The sequence below is a fragment of the Ipomoea nil genome, unplaced genomic scaffold (genome assembly GCF_001879475.1).
Source record: "Ipomoea nil cultivar Tokyo-kokei standard unplaced genomic scaffold, Asagao_1.1 scaffold0848, whole genome shotgun sequence".
NCBI lineage: Eukaryota > Viridiplantae > Streptophyta > Magnoliopsida > Solanales > Convolvulaceae > Ipomoea > Ipomoea nil.
The window spans coordinates 1,439,308-1,457,549 of record NW_017617276.1 but is presented as its reverse complement, the minus strand read 5'-3'; the positions used below and the strand labels follow the sequence as shown (position 1 = coordinate 1,457,549).

At 39.7% G+C, this 18,242-nt stretch overlaps 2 protein-coding genes across 2 annotated transcripts; both read right to left on the bottom strand.

The window, feature by feature from the left end:
* Positions 1-29: 29 nt before the first annotated feature.
* On the bottom strand, positions 30-7,294 carry LOC109178466. Its single transcript, XM_019328100.1, has 5 exons — positions 6,543-7,294; positions 5,032-6,194; positions 4,261-4,764; positions 3,618-4,060; positions 30-149 (listed from the first exon to the last, which is right to left on the bottom strand). The coding sequence occupies exons 1-5, from the start codon at positions 7,292-7,294 to the stop codon at positions 30-32; spliced, it is 2,982 nt and encodes a 993-aa protein (XP_019183645.1).
* A 9,795-nt stretch (positions 7,295-17,089) lies between these two features.
* Positions 17,090-17,632, bottom strand: LOC109178465. The gene has a single exon (XM_019328099.1). It carries the CDS (start codon positions 17,630-17,632, stop codon positions 17,090-17,092), a length of 543 nt encoding a protein of 180 aa, XP_019183644.1.
* Positions 17,633-18,242: the final 610 nt, after the last annotated feature.

The following is an 18,242-nucleotide window of genomic DNA, read 5'->3' as shown; positions in this document are numbered from 1 at the left end:
TTATTTAGTTCAAACCAATCAAGTTTACCTCAATCACCATGGAAGAAGAGGATGATCTTATCTTCCTTGTTATTGCTTTTCCTCATGTTGGTTAGAGATGACTTGTTCTTCTTCTTTGGTGATTTGCAATAAGAAGATTTGTGATCTATCTTTCCATAGTTTAAACATTTTCATGAAACTTGTTATTGGAAACACTATCTTTAGAATTAAATTTTTGTCTATCTTTTTTTTGGTGTTATTAGAGTTTTTGTTGTGCTCCATTACGTTAGCCTTAGCGCCACTATAGATGAGATTTTTTCTATCACTTTTCATGTTGTCCTCCTCAATTTTAAGTCATAGGATCAACTATTCCTAATTACGGTGTTCGCCCCTCCCCTGCGACAGCGTTGAGCTCTGGTTCCCCTATCGGCGAAGGTTGAATTGGGGACATTGTTTTCTTCTAGTTTCCTGCTCCATGCTTCTAGTCTTATATTCTAATATGAAATTTCCCGCTACGAAGAATGGAATTTCTGGACTTGAAGGATGGAACCGAAAGTCGAAGACTTGAAATTTTATCTAGTCTTCGTGATGTGAGCCTAATTGTACATGTTTCTAGTATTGGTTTGAATCTATTTGTTGAGTTTAAGTTCAATGAAAATGTTACTTTAACTGCCCCTATTCCCTTGTTTTCTTATTAAAAATTGGTTGTACACTTGTTTTGAATATTTTACGGTGTTTGTTAGTGTTTTGGAACTACTGTAGGTCAATCGCAAAAACAAGAAAAGTTCTAGGACGAGTTGGGAGCCGAAATGGACTAGAGGATGCTAACACAGGAGATTCGACGCGTCGAGCCCATGGCTTCGACGCGTCCAAAAGTTACAGTAGGTTCGCGGTTTGAGTCCAGAAGACTCGACGCATTGAGAAGTGCCAGCCGTGAGCTCCAAGAATCGACGTCCGTTTTGATGCGTCAAGTCTCCGACTCGATGCGTTAAACATTTCCAATAAGGTCCGGAAGGTTGGGCGCCCCGGCTCGACGCGTCGAGAGGTCAACTCGGCAGCTTTCAAATTTCACGCAAAAATTTCCTATTTCGTTCCCAGCTTGGTTCCCACTAAAAAGCCCATCTTCCCTCAACCCTAAAGGACGAGATGCTGTGTTTTGGAGACAAGAAAGAGGGGAATCAAGAGCTACAAATTGTCTTGGGAAGGAAGAAAAAAAGTTAGGGAGATTTGGGAGAATCACTTGGTTTATTTTTTTTTTTTTTTTTTACTTTCTTTGATTCCTTGCAAACTCTTTATTATTGCTATGAATTCTATATTAGCCATGTGTGGCTAAGTTTCTTAGAGATTCTTGGGTGAAAGTGTTTATGAACCTATGTGTCTGTGTTCTCGGATTCTTTAATATATTAATATTTAGGTTTTATGCTTGTGTTGCAATTGTGATTTCATATTTGTTGATGCAAGTAATTAGTGGTCATAGTTACTCGTTTCATAGCTTTCTTTATGTTATAACGGGAGTTAGGCATAATTTAGGGTATACACAGTTGCACTTAACTATAACACCTTGAGAGAGTGAATATTGGTTAAGGAGTTTAATTCTTGATTATTGCACATCGGAAGATGGTAGTAGTTATTTGAAATTTATGATGAATGCTTGTTCTTATATTGTCGAGTGTTTATATCACGGGAGTGAATATTCACTTGTTTTCGGTTAGAGATTACGGGAGTAACTCTTTCAAATGTTTGGGGGTCGTTTACTTCATTCTTCTGTTTTTCCATTTCCAGTTTTCCATTTCTCCAGTTTTTCTTCTCCATTTCTCCATTTTTCTTCTCTATTTCTCCAATTTTTCATTTTTCCAGTTTTCTAATTTTCATTCGCTATTTCTCCATTTTTTCATTTTTCTAATAATAATAATAATAATAATACACCAATAAAAATCTTACACTAAATAATTTACAACCGATTACAAAACAACATACCCAATAATAACATATATACAAATACAAAAGTGAATTTTTTTAAGTAATAAGCATATATTTTTTATAAAAATAAATATTATTATCTGTAAAGGTATAAGAAATCTATATTCGAATTTTGTAATTGCAGCTAAAAATACAAAAGTGAAGAAATCATTGCAATAAAAATTATAGAAAAATTAATAATAATAATAATAATAATAATAATAATAATAAGAAAGAATTCGGAAAAAAAAGGAGGACGAAGGGAAGAAAGAAAGGGGGAATAATAATAATAATAATAATAATAATAATAATAATAATAATAATAATAATAATAATAATAATAATAATAATAATAATAATAATAATAATCAGAAAGAATTTGAAAAAAAAAAAAAAGAAAGGAGGGGAAAAACGAAGATAAGAAAGAAAGTGGGAATAATAATAATAATAATAATAATAATAATAATAATAATAATAATAATAATAATAATAATAATTAGAAAGAATTTGAAAAAAAAAAAAGAAAGGAGGGGAAAAACGAAGGTAAGAAAGAAAGTGAGAATAATAATAATAATAATAATAATAATAATAATATATTATTATTATTATTATTATTATTATTATTATTATTATTATTATTATTATTATTATTATTATTATTAAAAAAGAAGAAAGAATTCGAAAGAAATAAAAAAAAAAAAAGAGGGGAAAAAACGAAGGGAAGAAAGAAAGAAGCTGTGAAAATGAAACAAACGCAGGCAAGATTCAATCACAGGACCTCACGCCCAAATTCCACTGTTCACCCGTGTGTTCCATTCCTCCATTTGGAGAATAGTTATTTTCCTTTCTCCAAATTTCTATTAGAATTGGAAGAATGGAGATGAGATTGGATTTGGAAGAATAAATTTAGTAAACAAGTTCTCCAATTTTCATTTTTCCACTTCTTCAATTCTCCAATTTTCTGGAAAATTCTCTATTTTTCCAAGTTGGTAAACAACCCCTTGCATTCTCAAGAATCTCATTCTCTCTCTATTGTTTTCACAAACCTGCTACTTTGCTTTCTTTTTTTTTTTTTTTTTTTTTTTTTTTTTTTTTTAAATTATTTTAATCAACCCTCCATGTCTTTCGTTATGATTAGCTTCATAAGAATATATTAATAGCTAGTACTTAATATGCCCTACTTCCCTGTGGATCGATAACTCGTTACTCCGAGTAATTATTTGTTTGAGAAATATACTGCAACCACTTCGACACTAGCATGGCTCCATGTTCTTAACTTCTTATTGAACCTTATCATTCATAATTTGTTTAGTTGGTGAAGTTTCCATGTTCTTATTGAACCTTAGTTATATAAGCTATGTTTGTGAATGTTGATCTAACTTCTATGCGGCTTATTTTTTTTGAAGGTCAATCTTGCGATTGTATTAATGAATCAAAGTCGAAATAGCGTCAGGTGGGATAGCATCCCAGTACATAACTTGATCCTGTGTAAATGCTAACGTAGCTAAAGTATGCGCATGTAAATTAACCTGTCTAGAGATGTAATCCAAAGTAATACGATTAAATAAAGACATAAACGTTCTGCATTGGTCAATTGTGACCCCAACGTACGAATGGATCGGCGTGTGATGGCGTCGAATAATCGTAGCCAATTCCATGCAATCCGTGAGTAAACTTACTGATGTGTTGCTTCGTTCAAGTAGCCAGGATAGTGCTTCCTTGTATGCCTGGGCCTTCGCCATAAGTGGTGAAAAACAAACCGGTAACTTGCCATTCCTTGCTGCCACAAAAGAGCCATCTGGCGCTATTATTATCATGTCGTACGTAGCCTCGCCCGTGTCGTGCCTGAAACCCGCATCTACATAACACCGTAGACTGCCCTCCCCTGAACCGTTTAAGTGCTCCGATGCTGCTGCCGGCTCGGTTCGGCGGACATGGGCAGCGCCGTATGCCTGTAGTGCTACAGTGGCTGCTCTGGCTAATTGGGCAGGTCGCATCATTGATCCCTTCCAGACAGCTGAATTCCGAGTTCTCCAAATATAATATAATATTGCTACCATTAACCGGGTCTGCTCCTCTGTTAAGACCGCCATAGCCCCTTTTAGCCATGTTGTAAAAGAGTCTGCAATAATATTAATAACAGGCAATTGTGTTATATTCCAAACAAGTCTAGAATGTTCACAAAGTACTAAAGCATGTAACACATCTTCATGATCTAAACCACACATTGGGCATGTTGGTTCCACCTCCACCCTTTTAAATATCAAGTTTAGGGTTGTTGGCAAAATGTCACATATGGCTCTCCACAAGAAAGTTTTCCACTTGGGGGGACTTTTATTTTCCACATTGCAACCCATTTATCAAAATCTGCTGGATTATTCTCATAATCACCCACAATATGCCTATAGGCATTCTTTACTGTATATATCCCCTTGGGGTCACTCATCCAATACCATGAGTCCTCATACTCAGGACTCACAGGGATCATATTTATTCGCTCCACATCTTCAGGAATAAATAAGTCAGACAAAATATGTGGATCCCAGGTATGAGTCTGTAAATCAATTAATCCTGCAACTCGCGCTTCTCTCAATTGCTGTGGCATTTCTGTTTGAATCAATGGGCTAGGATTATCTCGTAACCACGGATGTCCCCATATTAAAGTTGTCTGCCCATTCCCAATTCTCCTTCGCACCCCTGAGACTACCATTGCATGAGCTGCCATTATACTTCTCCAACAGTAACTTGGGCAATTACCAATAGTTGCATCTGTAAAACTGGTTGTGGGATAATACCTTGCCTTATAAACTTTAGCCACAAGTGATCCTGGGTCCGTTAAAAAATGCCATGCCTGTTTACCCAGCATAGCTAGATTAAAAGCCCTTAGTTCTTTAAAACCCATACCACCATACTTCTTTGGTATGCACAACCTGTCCCATGCCTTCCAATGTATTCCCCTTTCTCTTCCATTCCCCCACCAATATTTATTCATAGTTCGCTCAATTGACTGACAAACTGTCCCAGGTAACAGGAAAACACTCATTGAATAGGTAGGCATAGATTGCGCTACACTTTTCAATAACACTTCCTTACCAGCCTGAGAAAGTAACTTTTTACTCCACGAGCCAATTCGTTGCCTGATCTTTTCCTCCACATACGAAAAAACAGCTCTGTTATTTCTCCCTACAAAGGAAGGTAGGCCCAAATATTTTCCAAAATTGGGTGCTTGCACCACCCCCAGACAATCCGCTATCTGCATCCAGTCAGCCTCCTGGGTATTTCTGCTAAAACATATATTAGATTTATTATAATTCACCACCTGGCCTGACAATTTCTCATACCTTTCAAGGCACTGCCTTATAACTCCCGTCTCCTGGATATTTGCTTTAAAAAATAGGAGACTATCATCTGCAAAAAATAGGTGCGATACAGGTGGCGCTCCCCTTGCAACTCTGCACCCATGTATTGAGCCTGCCAACTGTTCATACTGTAATATCATCCAGAGAGCCTCTGCACAAATAATAAATAAATACGGGGAGAGAGGGTCTCCCTGCCTGAGTCCCCTGGTTGGTTTTACATGCCCCCCTGCTATACCATTGACCATTACAGTATAATTAACAGTCGTTACACACAGCATAATGAGCTTTATCCACTTCTCACTAAAACCCATAACAGTCAGCATTTTTTCAAGAAAATTCCACTCCATTCTGTCATAGGCTTTTGACATATCTAACTTCAAAGCACTCCACCCCACTCTACCACACTGCTTTCTCTTCAGATAATGCCCCACCTCTGCTGCTACTAGAATGTTGTCAGTGATTAGCCTTCCCGGGATAAAAGCACTCTGGGATTCTGATATTAATCCTCCCATTAGTGTTTTCATCCTATTTGCTATCATCTTGGCCATAACTCTGTAAATGACATTACTTAACGCAATCGACCTTAAATCTGCAACTGTCTCAGGCATCTCTTTCTTCGGTATCAAAACAATGTTAGTATCATTCAATCCCTCAGGGAATACACAGGAATTCAAAGCATTCGTTATAAAGCCAGATACATCTCCTCCCACTATCTCCCAAAACTGCTGGTAAAAACCCGGGTTTAAACCATCCGGACCCGGTGCCTTATCCGGATACATTGCAAAGAGAGCCTCTTTAACCTCATTATTTTCAAAAGGGCGGTCAAGCATCACATTCTGTTCTAACGTTACTCGTGGGGCTAGGACCCCAAAAAGTGGATCATCACAACTCAATCCACTAGAGGCAAAAATATTGTCAAAGTAATTTTGTATAGCTGCATGCATATCATCCCCCTCCACCCAATTACCAGCATTACATTTAATACTAGAAATAAAATTCTTTTTCCTACGTGCAGAGGCATACCTGTGATAAAATTTTGTATTCGCATCAGCCCCGCGTAGCCAGTGCTGCTTAGCTCGCTGCCTCCAGAACACATCCTCCTAGGCCTCGATTCGTTTCAGGGAATTCTCAATCTGTTGGTACTCAGCTAGCGCTACCAAATCTCGCCTATTTTGTATGGCATCCTGTCTCTGCTGTAGTTGGTTAATTCGTTTCCCGAATTTATGAAACTGGTCTCCCCCCTACCGCATTAATTTTTCTCCACACAACTGCTGGCAATGCAGCAATCCCTCCGTCTTCCCCTCCTGCCAGGCCGTTTCTACTACCTCTTTGCACCCCTCATCTAATAGCCAAGCCATTTCAAACCTGAATCCCCGCGGCCCCCTTCCCCTCGACATGCAGATCGCATTAATACTGAGGAAAAGGATCGAGTGGTCCGAGGCCCGGGTTCGAATATTCTCCAACCATGCATTCTCATTGAGCAGACCCCAATCATTCGTTATTAAAGCCTTATCCAACCTTTTCTCTATCCAATTCGGCGTCCCCTTTCCCTTCTGCCACGTAAACTGGTGGCCTCTCATTGGCATTTGCATCAAACCACAGTCATCCACAGCATCTCCGAAACCCCGTAACAGACTGTTAGGATACGGATTTCCCCCCTTCTTCTCATGCTGATATAGCAGATTATTAAAATCTCCTATCACCACCCAGGGCAATAAGGATCTAGTCTTCAGAGTACCAAGCAAATCCCATGTCTCCTCCCGCCTACCACGCTCGGGGATACCATAGATACATGTCATGCGCCATAACTTATTAAACAAGCTTACTTCCACATCAATATGACTCTGCGAGTAAGTTAAAAGCCTCACCGTATTATTCTTCTTCCATAAAAGCGCCATTCCTCCACTCAAACCATCGTTATCAACATAAAACAAACCTTCATACCCAAGCGTAACCCGGATCCGTTCTGCATGTATCCGTGGTACCTTGGTCTCCATCAAGAACACAAAATCCGGCTTCTTACTGGACGCTAGGCCCACAATCTGTCGAACTGTGCGTGGATTGCCCAAGCCACGACAGTTCCAGCTCAAAGTACTCATGATGATGGGCGGGGCTGAACACCAGCTCCCGCCATGGACAAGTTTTTTGAAACAGCCGCAATTGTTACCTCATCGTTTCCACTATCTTCTCCCACCCTCCGTCCCATGCCTACGACGCTTTGCCGTAGCCACCACCACCTCATCATCAGACATACTCGTGGGTGTGACACCCCCACTTCCCTGTCCCCCATCTACCACACGTAGCTTGACTCCCAGTGGTCGTAGTTTCCCGCCAACCGGAACAAGCCAGCTATCCCCAACCGCTCTAGGAGCGCTCCGGGATCCACCAGCTCGCATATCCGGGCCGTACAGGTACCTTTCCACCGGAATTGTAGCCTCCCTAGCGTGTATCCAGAAAGTATGCAAGTGACCCATACAACCACAAAAGTAGCAAAACTTATGCAGCCGTTCATATCTAAAATTTACCCATGCTGTAGTCCCATCTCTCTTCATCAACCTCATCCTTCTTCTAAGTGGCTTACCAACCGAGAGTGACACCCGAATACGGTGAAACGTTAGCCATGGCGCCCCTTCAAATCGGTCATCATGTTTAACAAAAGAGCCCAAAAAATTCCCTGCCTGTTCCAGAATTGCATGCGACGTGTATCCCTTTGGCATATCATGCAACTGTACCCACATGTCAATCATATCCAACTCTACATCCACATGATTTACCCCATCCAACACCTCTCGACACACAAGAGCATTATTCTCAAAAGCCCAGGGTCCCCCATTCAGCACGTATTCCATATCCGTCTTATGGAAAAACACAAATAAGAACAAACCCCTTTGAATCTCCGTTACCTGTACTCCACGTACCGGTTGCCAAACAGACGCCAGAACCTGCCTCATAAAGTCTAGTTTTATCATCTTCTGCGTCAAAAACCGCCCGACAATCCTCCAAGTCTCCTCCTCCTCCTCCCCATCACCCTCTACCACCGCATCCCCACCTTCCGGCATAAACACCGCCCCCTCCTCCTCCATCAACGCCATCTCCGCCCATCTATCCGTCAACTCCGCCACACCCCCCACTACCCCTTGCTGGCGTGTAATTCCCCCCTCCCCCCTCCCATGCTGATCCATACTTCCTCTATTCCCTCCTCTACCCATACTGCCGACATCCCCTCCATTCAAACTGCCCACGCCACCCCCATGCACACCGCCTAGACCACCTGCCAACTGCCCTCCCCCACGCCTTAAGCCACTGCCACGTTCCCCCCTCCCTCCACCTTCTCGTAATTCTTCTGTCGGCTGGGACCTTCCATTCGCACCAAAATCCCTTACTTCTTGCGCCCAGCCAGCAGTTCGCCTATCCTCCATGTTCCGACGCAAATCAACACCTTTCGACAAACCCCTATCACGCGTTTGTTCCATCTCAGCCAGCCTCTCATCACGTTGGTTGACCTCGCCATCCATAACAACATCATCGGCCATCTCTCAGGGAGGAAAAGAACAAAATTTGTCTGAAAACCTAGGAAAACCCTAGTAGGTCTGCAAAAACCCTAGAGAGAATCTAGAGAGCCTATGCGGCTTATTGATTAACTTGTTTCATTGAACTTGTTGATTGAATTTGAAAGTTCATTAATCAATTGTTAAATTGTTAATAATTATTGTTTTAACTTGGGATTTTTGTTTTGCAAATATTAACTATACAAATTGATGATTCTTTCATCTTGTCAACAAAACACTACAATATAATGTTTACAAGTGAGCCAATTGAAGAGTCGATTGGGCAAAAGAAGAAACGCTCAAGCACTACACTTCCACTAAAACTAATTGCTCCAAGTCTGAGGTATGGACTCACTTTACAAGGTTAGAGAACAACAAGAATAAGTGTACATGTAATTATTATGGTAAAAAATTTAAGTGTCCAACAACTAGTGGCACTAGTGATCTAACAACCCATAATCAAAGATGTACTGTATTTAAGAAACATCCTGAGAGTGAAACTAAAAAAACTCTAACACTAGATGTGTGAGAATAATAATTAATTCTGAGAAGAATATTGATATTGAATAGCTTAGCTACGCAAATTACATGAAGGAGCTATTTATATGGATATAAATAGTCCTAGTTAGATAAGGAGTGATAAAAGGGATATTTATAATAATACAGAGAGAGGGAGAATGGATTCTAGTGTGATTAGAATACAGAGTCACTACAAGAATGAAGACATTTAGTAACAAATCTTTGTGACACTTCGTAATTTAGTCACAAACAATATCCTTTTTGTGACCAAAAAAATAATTCGACACTATTGTGTGGGATAATTGTGATAACTTTTTTCTGTCACTAATAATATGGTAATTGTGATAAATAAGTATTTATTACGAATAAGTTGTCACTATTACTAGAATAATAGTGTCGTAACATACGTTGTCACTATTTGTTGTCACTAAATGTATGTGCATTTTGGCGGCATTATAATTATGGCGGGAACGAATGTAATTGTGATAAAATATAATGTGGACACAAATTTTTGTATTTTTTGTGACAAATAGTTGTTGGTCACTCTTGTTTATAATATTTGTGATAACTTTATTTGTCAATAAAAATACAATTGGTTAGTACCATTAGAAATGAGAAACAATTGTGAGAAAAAAATATTGTTGTCACTAATATTGTCATTTTTTTTTTGATGAAATTGTTCCAAATATTTGTGACGCTCTATAATTCCGTAACAAAGTTTACTAAATTGTGATAATAATTGTATTGATTTCAAGTTTTGTCACTAATTTATGATAATTGTGATGAGTAATTAATTGTTACAATTTTTGTAACACCCTCAATTTTCAGCATAATTTAAAACCATTAAAGCTTATGAAATAAAGGCAAAGTTATCATTAATACCCAAAACAGAGCGGAAGCTAAACATTAGTGTTGGGGTGCTATGCCACATCTAAGCTAGAGAACCTAGACACACAGGCTAAAACTAACTAAACAAAGCATAATCCATAATCATTATCCGAATACAAGCATAGCTCACAGGTCGTCTAACTAAGTTAATACTAACTAGGTCAGGAACCGCAACTCCTTCTAGCATGCTCTCGATCAACTAATCAGTACCTGAAAAACATACGGTATCACAATCGTTAGCGAATAATGCTAAGCAACCCACTCCCACCCATTGAGTACCATACATATAGATATAAGAAATCATTTTGAGACTTGGGAATACATAATATAGTCCTAAACAACTATAGCTTCAAAACCAGGAATAAGACTCAAGACACACCAACCGACTTGCCACAACAAGACACGTAAATACACAAGCAAGCAAGCTACAAGACAAGATAACATTACGACTCAACAAATCAAGAGTACACAACAAGACATGTCCATGTTCCAACCTTATACCAAGTTCCAAACTTTACGCCTCTCCAACCTTATAACAGTTCCAACCTGTACCTCGAGGCCACCCTACACACCACATCCTTATCCCTCCGGAGCATGTGTGACACCCCGGAAATTCATTCCCTAAAACCCGAATTAATTCCTTAATTAATTCCTTGTGGCTTTACAATTCTTATCCTAATTTCCCTTTGAAATTAGTTGAGAGACCTAGTTTGACCAAATCCCTTACTCTTTTAATTTGGTCAATGAGTACCTTGTGCTTTAACCCTTGTACCCTAGATTTTGTCTTTCTCCTAACAAGTTTTGGGAGGAAGGGGCCCTTTTGGTCATTTCACACAATGCTAGCATTAAAACCCTACCCTAACCAAGGAACCCAAATCATTTTTCAGGATTCCCCTTCTCTCTACATCTCTTTCTTGCTCCCTATTCCTCCTTCTCTCTAGGAAATCCTAGAGTTGATCTTCATAAGTTCTTCAAGAAATCCCAAGCCAAGATTCCAACTTTCTAACACTACAAGGCTAGGAATGGTAAGATCTGTCATTCCTTACCTTTTCCTTACAAGATTCCTCCATCTTTTCTCTAAATCTTTCTTCTACCTTGTGGGTTTTGGGAGTTTGTAGAAGATCTAGTGGTAGGTGAAGTGCTAGGTTGATCTAGAGGAGCTTTGGTCTTGCTTTGAGGTTGAAGAAGGTGTTTTTGGTCTACAAGAGGTAACCCATGCTACACAAAACCTATTTTCACTTGATAAGAATGATTATTGGCTTCTATGTGATATTCTTGATGTGTTTGAGTGATTGATGCATGATCTTGTGATAATGCATTTTTAGAGCTTGTATTTAGGGTTCTTAAATGCTTTTATTTGAGCTATTCATAGGTTCAAGTCATATCTTTGTTGTGTGGAAGATTTGGGGTCATTTGGACTTGAACTTGGCCTTGAAAGTGAATTTTCGCGAATGCTGATTTTTGGGCCCTGATGTACCCCGCGGGTACTACCACGGGTGGAGCCCTACCCGTGGCCCCACCCGCGGGGAACATATGTGGAGATTGCGGGGATTTGTTCCCCGTGATCCTTTCTTCTTGGTATTTGATGTTTTGACCTCCCGTTGTTGAATTTTTGAGCTTTTGCGAGTCTTCTTGATGTTTCGTATGTCTAGAACGATGTGTTAGGAATCCATGTTAGGATTTGGCGTCTTGAATCATGCTAAGGGTCCAACCTTGTGATTCGTTGGGCTAATATGAGTCTTGAAGGTTCGATGGAACCATTTTGGTTACCCGTTTGTTATGCATGCTAGTTTTGGTGTTATTAATGCTAGTATGTATTGTTTGTCCCTTTTCTATTAAGGATTGGCAACTCGTGTTGCCAACCATGTTGATATTGGATTGAGGTCCATTGTTTTTGTTGAGTATCGTTTCATGTCCTTCATTGAAACCCCTTGCTTAAATCCCTTGTTGTGATCCTGTGTGTATGATTATTCATTGGTTAAGCTATTGTTGAGCTTATCCTCTGTTGTACACACTTTGTGTGGAATCTAGGTGTTGTTGTATTTCTAGATTCCGTGTGTATTGACTCTTGTTGAGATGATGGATTGATGTGATGAGATGATTGAGCTGGTAAAGTGGACAGTGTGGGGACTTATGTGTGATTGCATCCGGTAGTGGGTTTAAAGCTCTGGATTGCCATTTGGATACTTTACTTGTGGGAAACTTGGAAACACATTCCAGTTGCCAGAGATGGTAGCTAACCCGTTGAGCTTGGAATCTCAATAGAGGGTGTATACACTTAAAGTTGCTAGCTCTGCTTCCATTGAGCTACGGTCCTTGTCATTGCGATGACACTATGCATGTGATCCGCGTCGTTGCGATGACTACGTGATACATGATTAGTGATTTGGAGCCCTCCACACTGATCCACTAGGAATCGAGCCGTGGTGCTGACTCCACGGTATATGACTTGGTGTGATGGTGTCCTATGTGGACTTGGAACTCGTTATGGTGTGAATCTGGCCTTCCATTGCTTAAGAGCATGTCTATTGTGAATCCTTCGTTGTGTGTCGCATGTTGTACCTTGTTGTTGAGCTTGTTGCTTGTGGTTCTATTGTTTTGTTGAGTATGTTGGTCTTTGACCTTTGTTGTGAGTGATTGATGAGTCTATTGATGTTTCTCTCTCTCGGCTTTAAAATGATATATACTGTATTCTCAGTTTCAAATGGTTTTGATTATATCTATGTATATTATGATACTTAACGCGTGTTGATGGGTTACCAACATTATTCGCTGACCAGGTGTTATCCCCTTATCTTTTATAGGTTGAGTAGCTTTGGAGAGCGCGCTTGTGGCCTATAGATAGATTAGATCTCTTCCTTTATTAGTTGTTGAGGCCTGTGAGCCTAAGAAGTTGAATTGTTAGACTACTTTAGTTGTAGTATGTGCCTGTGCACCTATGTTTGATATAAGTGTGGCATAGCACCTCCGTGTTTAGACGTTGCTTATGTTGCTTAATGATTAATGTTTAGCTTTGTCTCTTGTTTAAGCTTTTAAAATTTGTTGAAAATCGGGGGTGTTACAACATGTTCCCCGCCTACATGACCTCCTACACAACCGCCGAACTCATAGCATCTGTGATGCCTTTAAATCACACACCGGTACCGCAGTACCATCACACACAAGCACGCGCAGTGCATCAACCACCAATCATATCTTTTCCGCCAGTCACATATCTTTTCTTTTCACCATGGACAACACACACAAGCAAGACTCGACAATGACTTCATAAGGGGATAAACGGGGAAGGGTGCATCATGCACATTGACTCTCCACAACAAGCCCACAAGGCACATAAAGAGCACTATAGACCATACTCTGACACCACACGATACGAGTGATGCGTAGTATATTTGCAAACAAATAATACCCGGAGTATCGGGTAATCGATCCACAGGGAAGTGGTTGTATCAAGCACTAGTTACTAATTTATTCTTCAAAGCTAATCCAAACAATTGACTTGGATGATTGATTGCATAAAATAAATAAAATAAAGCAGAGATTCAGGGTTTTGAAAACAATGGAGAGAGACTGAGATTCCTGGGATTCAAGTGTTTATTCCCCTAGTGCCTAACCTAATGTAATATTAAATCTGGGTTCATACGAGTGTGAGGATGCAAAGTGGTATAGAGCTACTCTCGTAGTCACTAACACTGGTGAATATCTACTCTCGTGCGATAATCACCCAATAAAACAAAAACAAGCATCATAAATTCCTAACTACTACCATCCCTCGAACTGGCAATAATCAAGAATTAAATCTCCCTAATAAATTACCCTTTCCCAATATGCATAGGTGCAATTGTGTGTGCCCTAATTTATTCCTAACTCTCGTTCAGACATGAATATGGCTATGAAGCAAGTAATTCGGGCCCTAAACTACTAGCAACAAGAATGATAAACACAATTGCAACACAAGTATTAAACCTAAATAATAATATATTAAAGAAACTAAGAGCTCATGCACATAGGTTCATAAACACTTTTACCCAATAATCTCTAAAGATTTTAGCCAAGCATGACTAAATTAGAAAAAATAAATAAATAATTACAAATCATCAAAAGAGTACAAGAATGAACCAAACAATTCTCTCGAATCTCCCTAGTCTTCTTCTTGCTTTTCATGATAACTTGTGGCTCTTGATTTCTCCCTGTCTTGTCTCCATAGATCTCTGAATCCGTACTATGGTTGAGGAAGGTGAGATTTTATAGCTAGAAGCCCAGAAGCAATTCTGATTGAAATAGGAATTCTGTGCAAAATTGGACTGAAATTGTATCTAGACCGAAATTGGAATTTTATTATTTAAATATGGATTTTCCGCTCCTTATTTTTGATTTGGAAATTATTGTAACCTTTAATTTTAGTCTTGGGAATTGCGCAAATTATATCGTGCACCGCGGTGCATGATCGATCATGCACCGCGCATCAAAACGACGTCGTTTTTTTTTTAATGAAAAGAAATAGAATCTTCGCAAAAAATAACTCTGTTTTTCAGTTTCATTTTGTATACACTACAGTTTCAGTTCAACACAACTACAGTTTCATTTCGATATAACTACAGTTTCAATCAATATTTATACACTCGAATATGTGAAAATGTTATTTAATCTTATTTTATATACACTATAGTTTCATTAAAACCCAACTACATGATCATTTCAATATAATTACAACTTCATTGTACAATATACACTCATGTGAAATATTATTCAGTTTCATTTTATATATACTGTAGTTTCATTTCACCACAACTACAGTATCATTTTGATATAACTGTAGTTTCATTTGATAATATAAAAATAATACATGAGACTGTGTCGGTTTAGACACACCGTAGTGTCACTCCGTTATAACTGTAGAAACGGCACTGTTTTGATGCGCGGTGCATTATCGATTATGCACCGCGGTGCATGATATAACGACTGTGGGAATTGTGCCAATAAATTTGTAGATGAATCTTTGAATTTTTAATTTAGCACGCCGCCTCTTTTCCTTTGATTTGCAGATTGCGCTGAGTCATTGTTCGACGCATCGAGCAATGGCTCGCCGCGTCGAACGCGACTTCCTCCAAAATAAATGCTACGGCATTTTTTCGACGCGTTGTGTCTCTTGGGCTCCAATTTGACCATATTTGGCTTCAAACTCGCACTAGAACTTCCCTTGCTCATAAAATTGACCTACAATGGTTCAAAAACACTAACAAACACCGTAAAATCTTCAAAACAAGTGTGAACCATAACTAGATAATAAAATAAAGGATTATGCAATTAAATTACCAAAATCATGACCCTAAGCCTAACAAATAAGATAAATCAAAACTAAAAATGTGTACAATTAGGCTTACATCAATGAGTATGGGCCACATGCAAAGACATAACTCACAATTAACGTTACGGTACTTAAGACATCATACAAGACCCAAAAACATCAAGACACCTCGGGGCACGGGTTCGACCCACGGAGAATGAACAACCCCGCGCCGGCCCGTACCAGAGGGTGGTACGGCGGGTGAAACACAACCCGCCGCCGCCATCGGAACCACCATGTTCCAGCGGGTGGCCGTCCACCCGCCCGTCCCCCGGCTGGAACATTCCACCGGTTCTGGCGGGTGGTCAGGTGGGGGTTCGCCCCCCCCCCCCCCCCCCCAACCGACTACCCGCTGGAACACCCCATCTTGGCATTTTTCCCAACCCAGGAATTTCACAATTTTACTCAAAATCAAGTCCCAACATGCCCCAAACACATATCAACAACAATAGGGGCTTGAACACATAGAATAAACCTAGGACTAACACAATTGAACCCTAAACACAAGCTCTACACATGCCAAGACTCAAGGATAAACATTTAATCGTTCAAGAACCTCAAGAACGTAAAGAAACCATCATATAAAACCCTAAAGACAAGTTCTAAACCTTGAATAACACCCGAACATCCATAAACCCACCCAAGAACGCCAAGAACATCACGAACAACAAGATTCACAATATAAATCCTAAGGACAAGCTCTAAACATAATTAAATACAAGAACATGCAAACAACCACACAAGGTCATGAAGAATATCAAGAATCCACATCACAAATCCTAAAGACAAGCTCTATCAAGGCATAATCACAAAACCACACATACAATCATTCAAAGGAGCCAATCAATAAAAGATAGCAAGTAAAATACGTTTTGTAAGACATGGGTTACCTGGTAGCTTTAATTAAACTTCTCACAACTTCTAGGATCTTTCCTCAAGGTCATTTTTCTATCAATCTTTCCTAGGCTTGGTGACAGGGATTCTCTTGTCTGAATTCTGAGAGAGGATTTCGAGTAATGGAGAGGAAAATGGTTCTAAAGCATTCTAATTCCTTTTATATAGATTTAGGAATCCTAATCAGGGTCTAATTAATAATGGACCTTCTTTCCTTATTCTAACAGGCTTGGGGTTTTATTTAAGGGTAAAGGTCCACGATCCTCCGTGGACCATATCAATTAATTTAGGAAATTCTGACTAAATTAAATTCTTTTTAACTATTCTTTAACGAAATTAATGAAATAATTAATCCGAATTTAAAGGGCGTAACATGGGGTGTTACACTATTCCCCCCTAACAAAAAGCTTCGTCCTCGAAGCTTAGGTTCACGAGGTTGACTAAAGCCGGGCGTCGGACTAAAACAACTTACCTAGCCCTAAGTCTGAGTATGCAATCTAATGGATAACTAAACTACCTGGAGTGAACAAGTCAGGGTAGCGTCCCCTCATTGCGTCTTCCAGTTCCCAAGTTGCCTCCTCGGTCCCGTGGTTGGATCATAGGACTTTTACCATCCTTACCGACTTCCTACGGGTTTCCCTTGTCTTGGTATCTAAGATCCTAACAGGTCTTTCCTCATAGATTAAAGTCTCATCCAAACATACTACTTCAGGTTGAAGGACATGAGTAGCATCGTGCACGTATTTCTTTAGTTGAGACACATGGAAGACATTGTGCACGCGTTCTAATTCGGCATGCAATGCTAAGCGGTATGCCATATTTTCCACCCTTTCCAAGACCTCATATGGGCCAATAAACCAAGGGCTTAACTTTCCCTTTTTCGCAAATCTCATCACTCTCCGGGTGGGGGAAATTTTTAACCAAGCCTTTTCTCCTACTTGGAATTCAGCTGGTCTCCTCCCCAAATCAGCATAAGACATTTGGCGATCTTGGGCCGTTTTCATCCTTCCCTGAATATACTTGATCTTCTCGATTGTGTCTTGCAAGTACTGAGGTCCTAAAGTCACAGGGTTAACCGTATCTTCCCAACATAAAGGGCTCCTACACTTTGGGCCATATAAGGCTTCATAGGGTGCCATACGTATACTCGCATGATAGCTATTATTGTATGAGAATTTGATTAAATCTAGGTGCTCCTCCCACGATCCCTAAAAGTCCAACATGCAAGCCCTTAGAATATCTTCAAGGGTTTGGATTGTTCTTTCTGTTTGGCCATCGGTTGTGGGGTGAAATTCGATGCTTAGTTTTAGTCTTATCCCCATTGCTAATTGTAGGGATTTTCAAAACTGAGATAGGAACTTTGAGTCCCTGTCCGAAACAATATCTCGTGGAACCCCATGATATTTCACCACTTGGCTTATGTAGGCCTTGGCTAACTAGTTCATTGTCCAAGTCTCCTTCATGGCAATGAATCGCGCTATCTTGGTCAACCGATCCACGATTACCCATATCTTGTCTTTACCCGTCCGTGTCACGGGTAAGCCTCCTACGAAGTCCATAGAGATGAAATCCCACTTCTCTTGCGGTATTTCTAGTGGTTGCACTAGTCCCTTGGGTTTACATCTTTCAGCTTTCACCTTTTGGCAGTTCAGGCATTTGCTCACAAAGTTCGCCACCTCCCCCTTCATGTTAGGCCACCAAAATTGTTTCTTTACATCCTTGTACAGTTTATCACCTCTGGGGTGCACT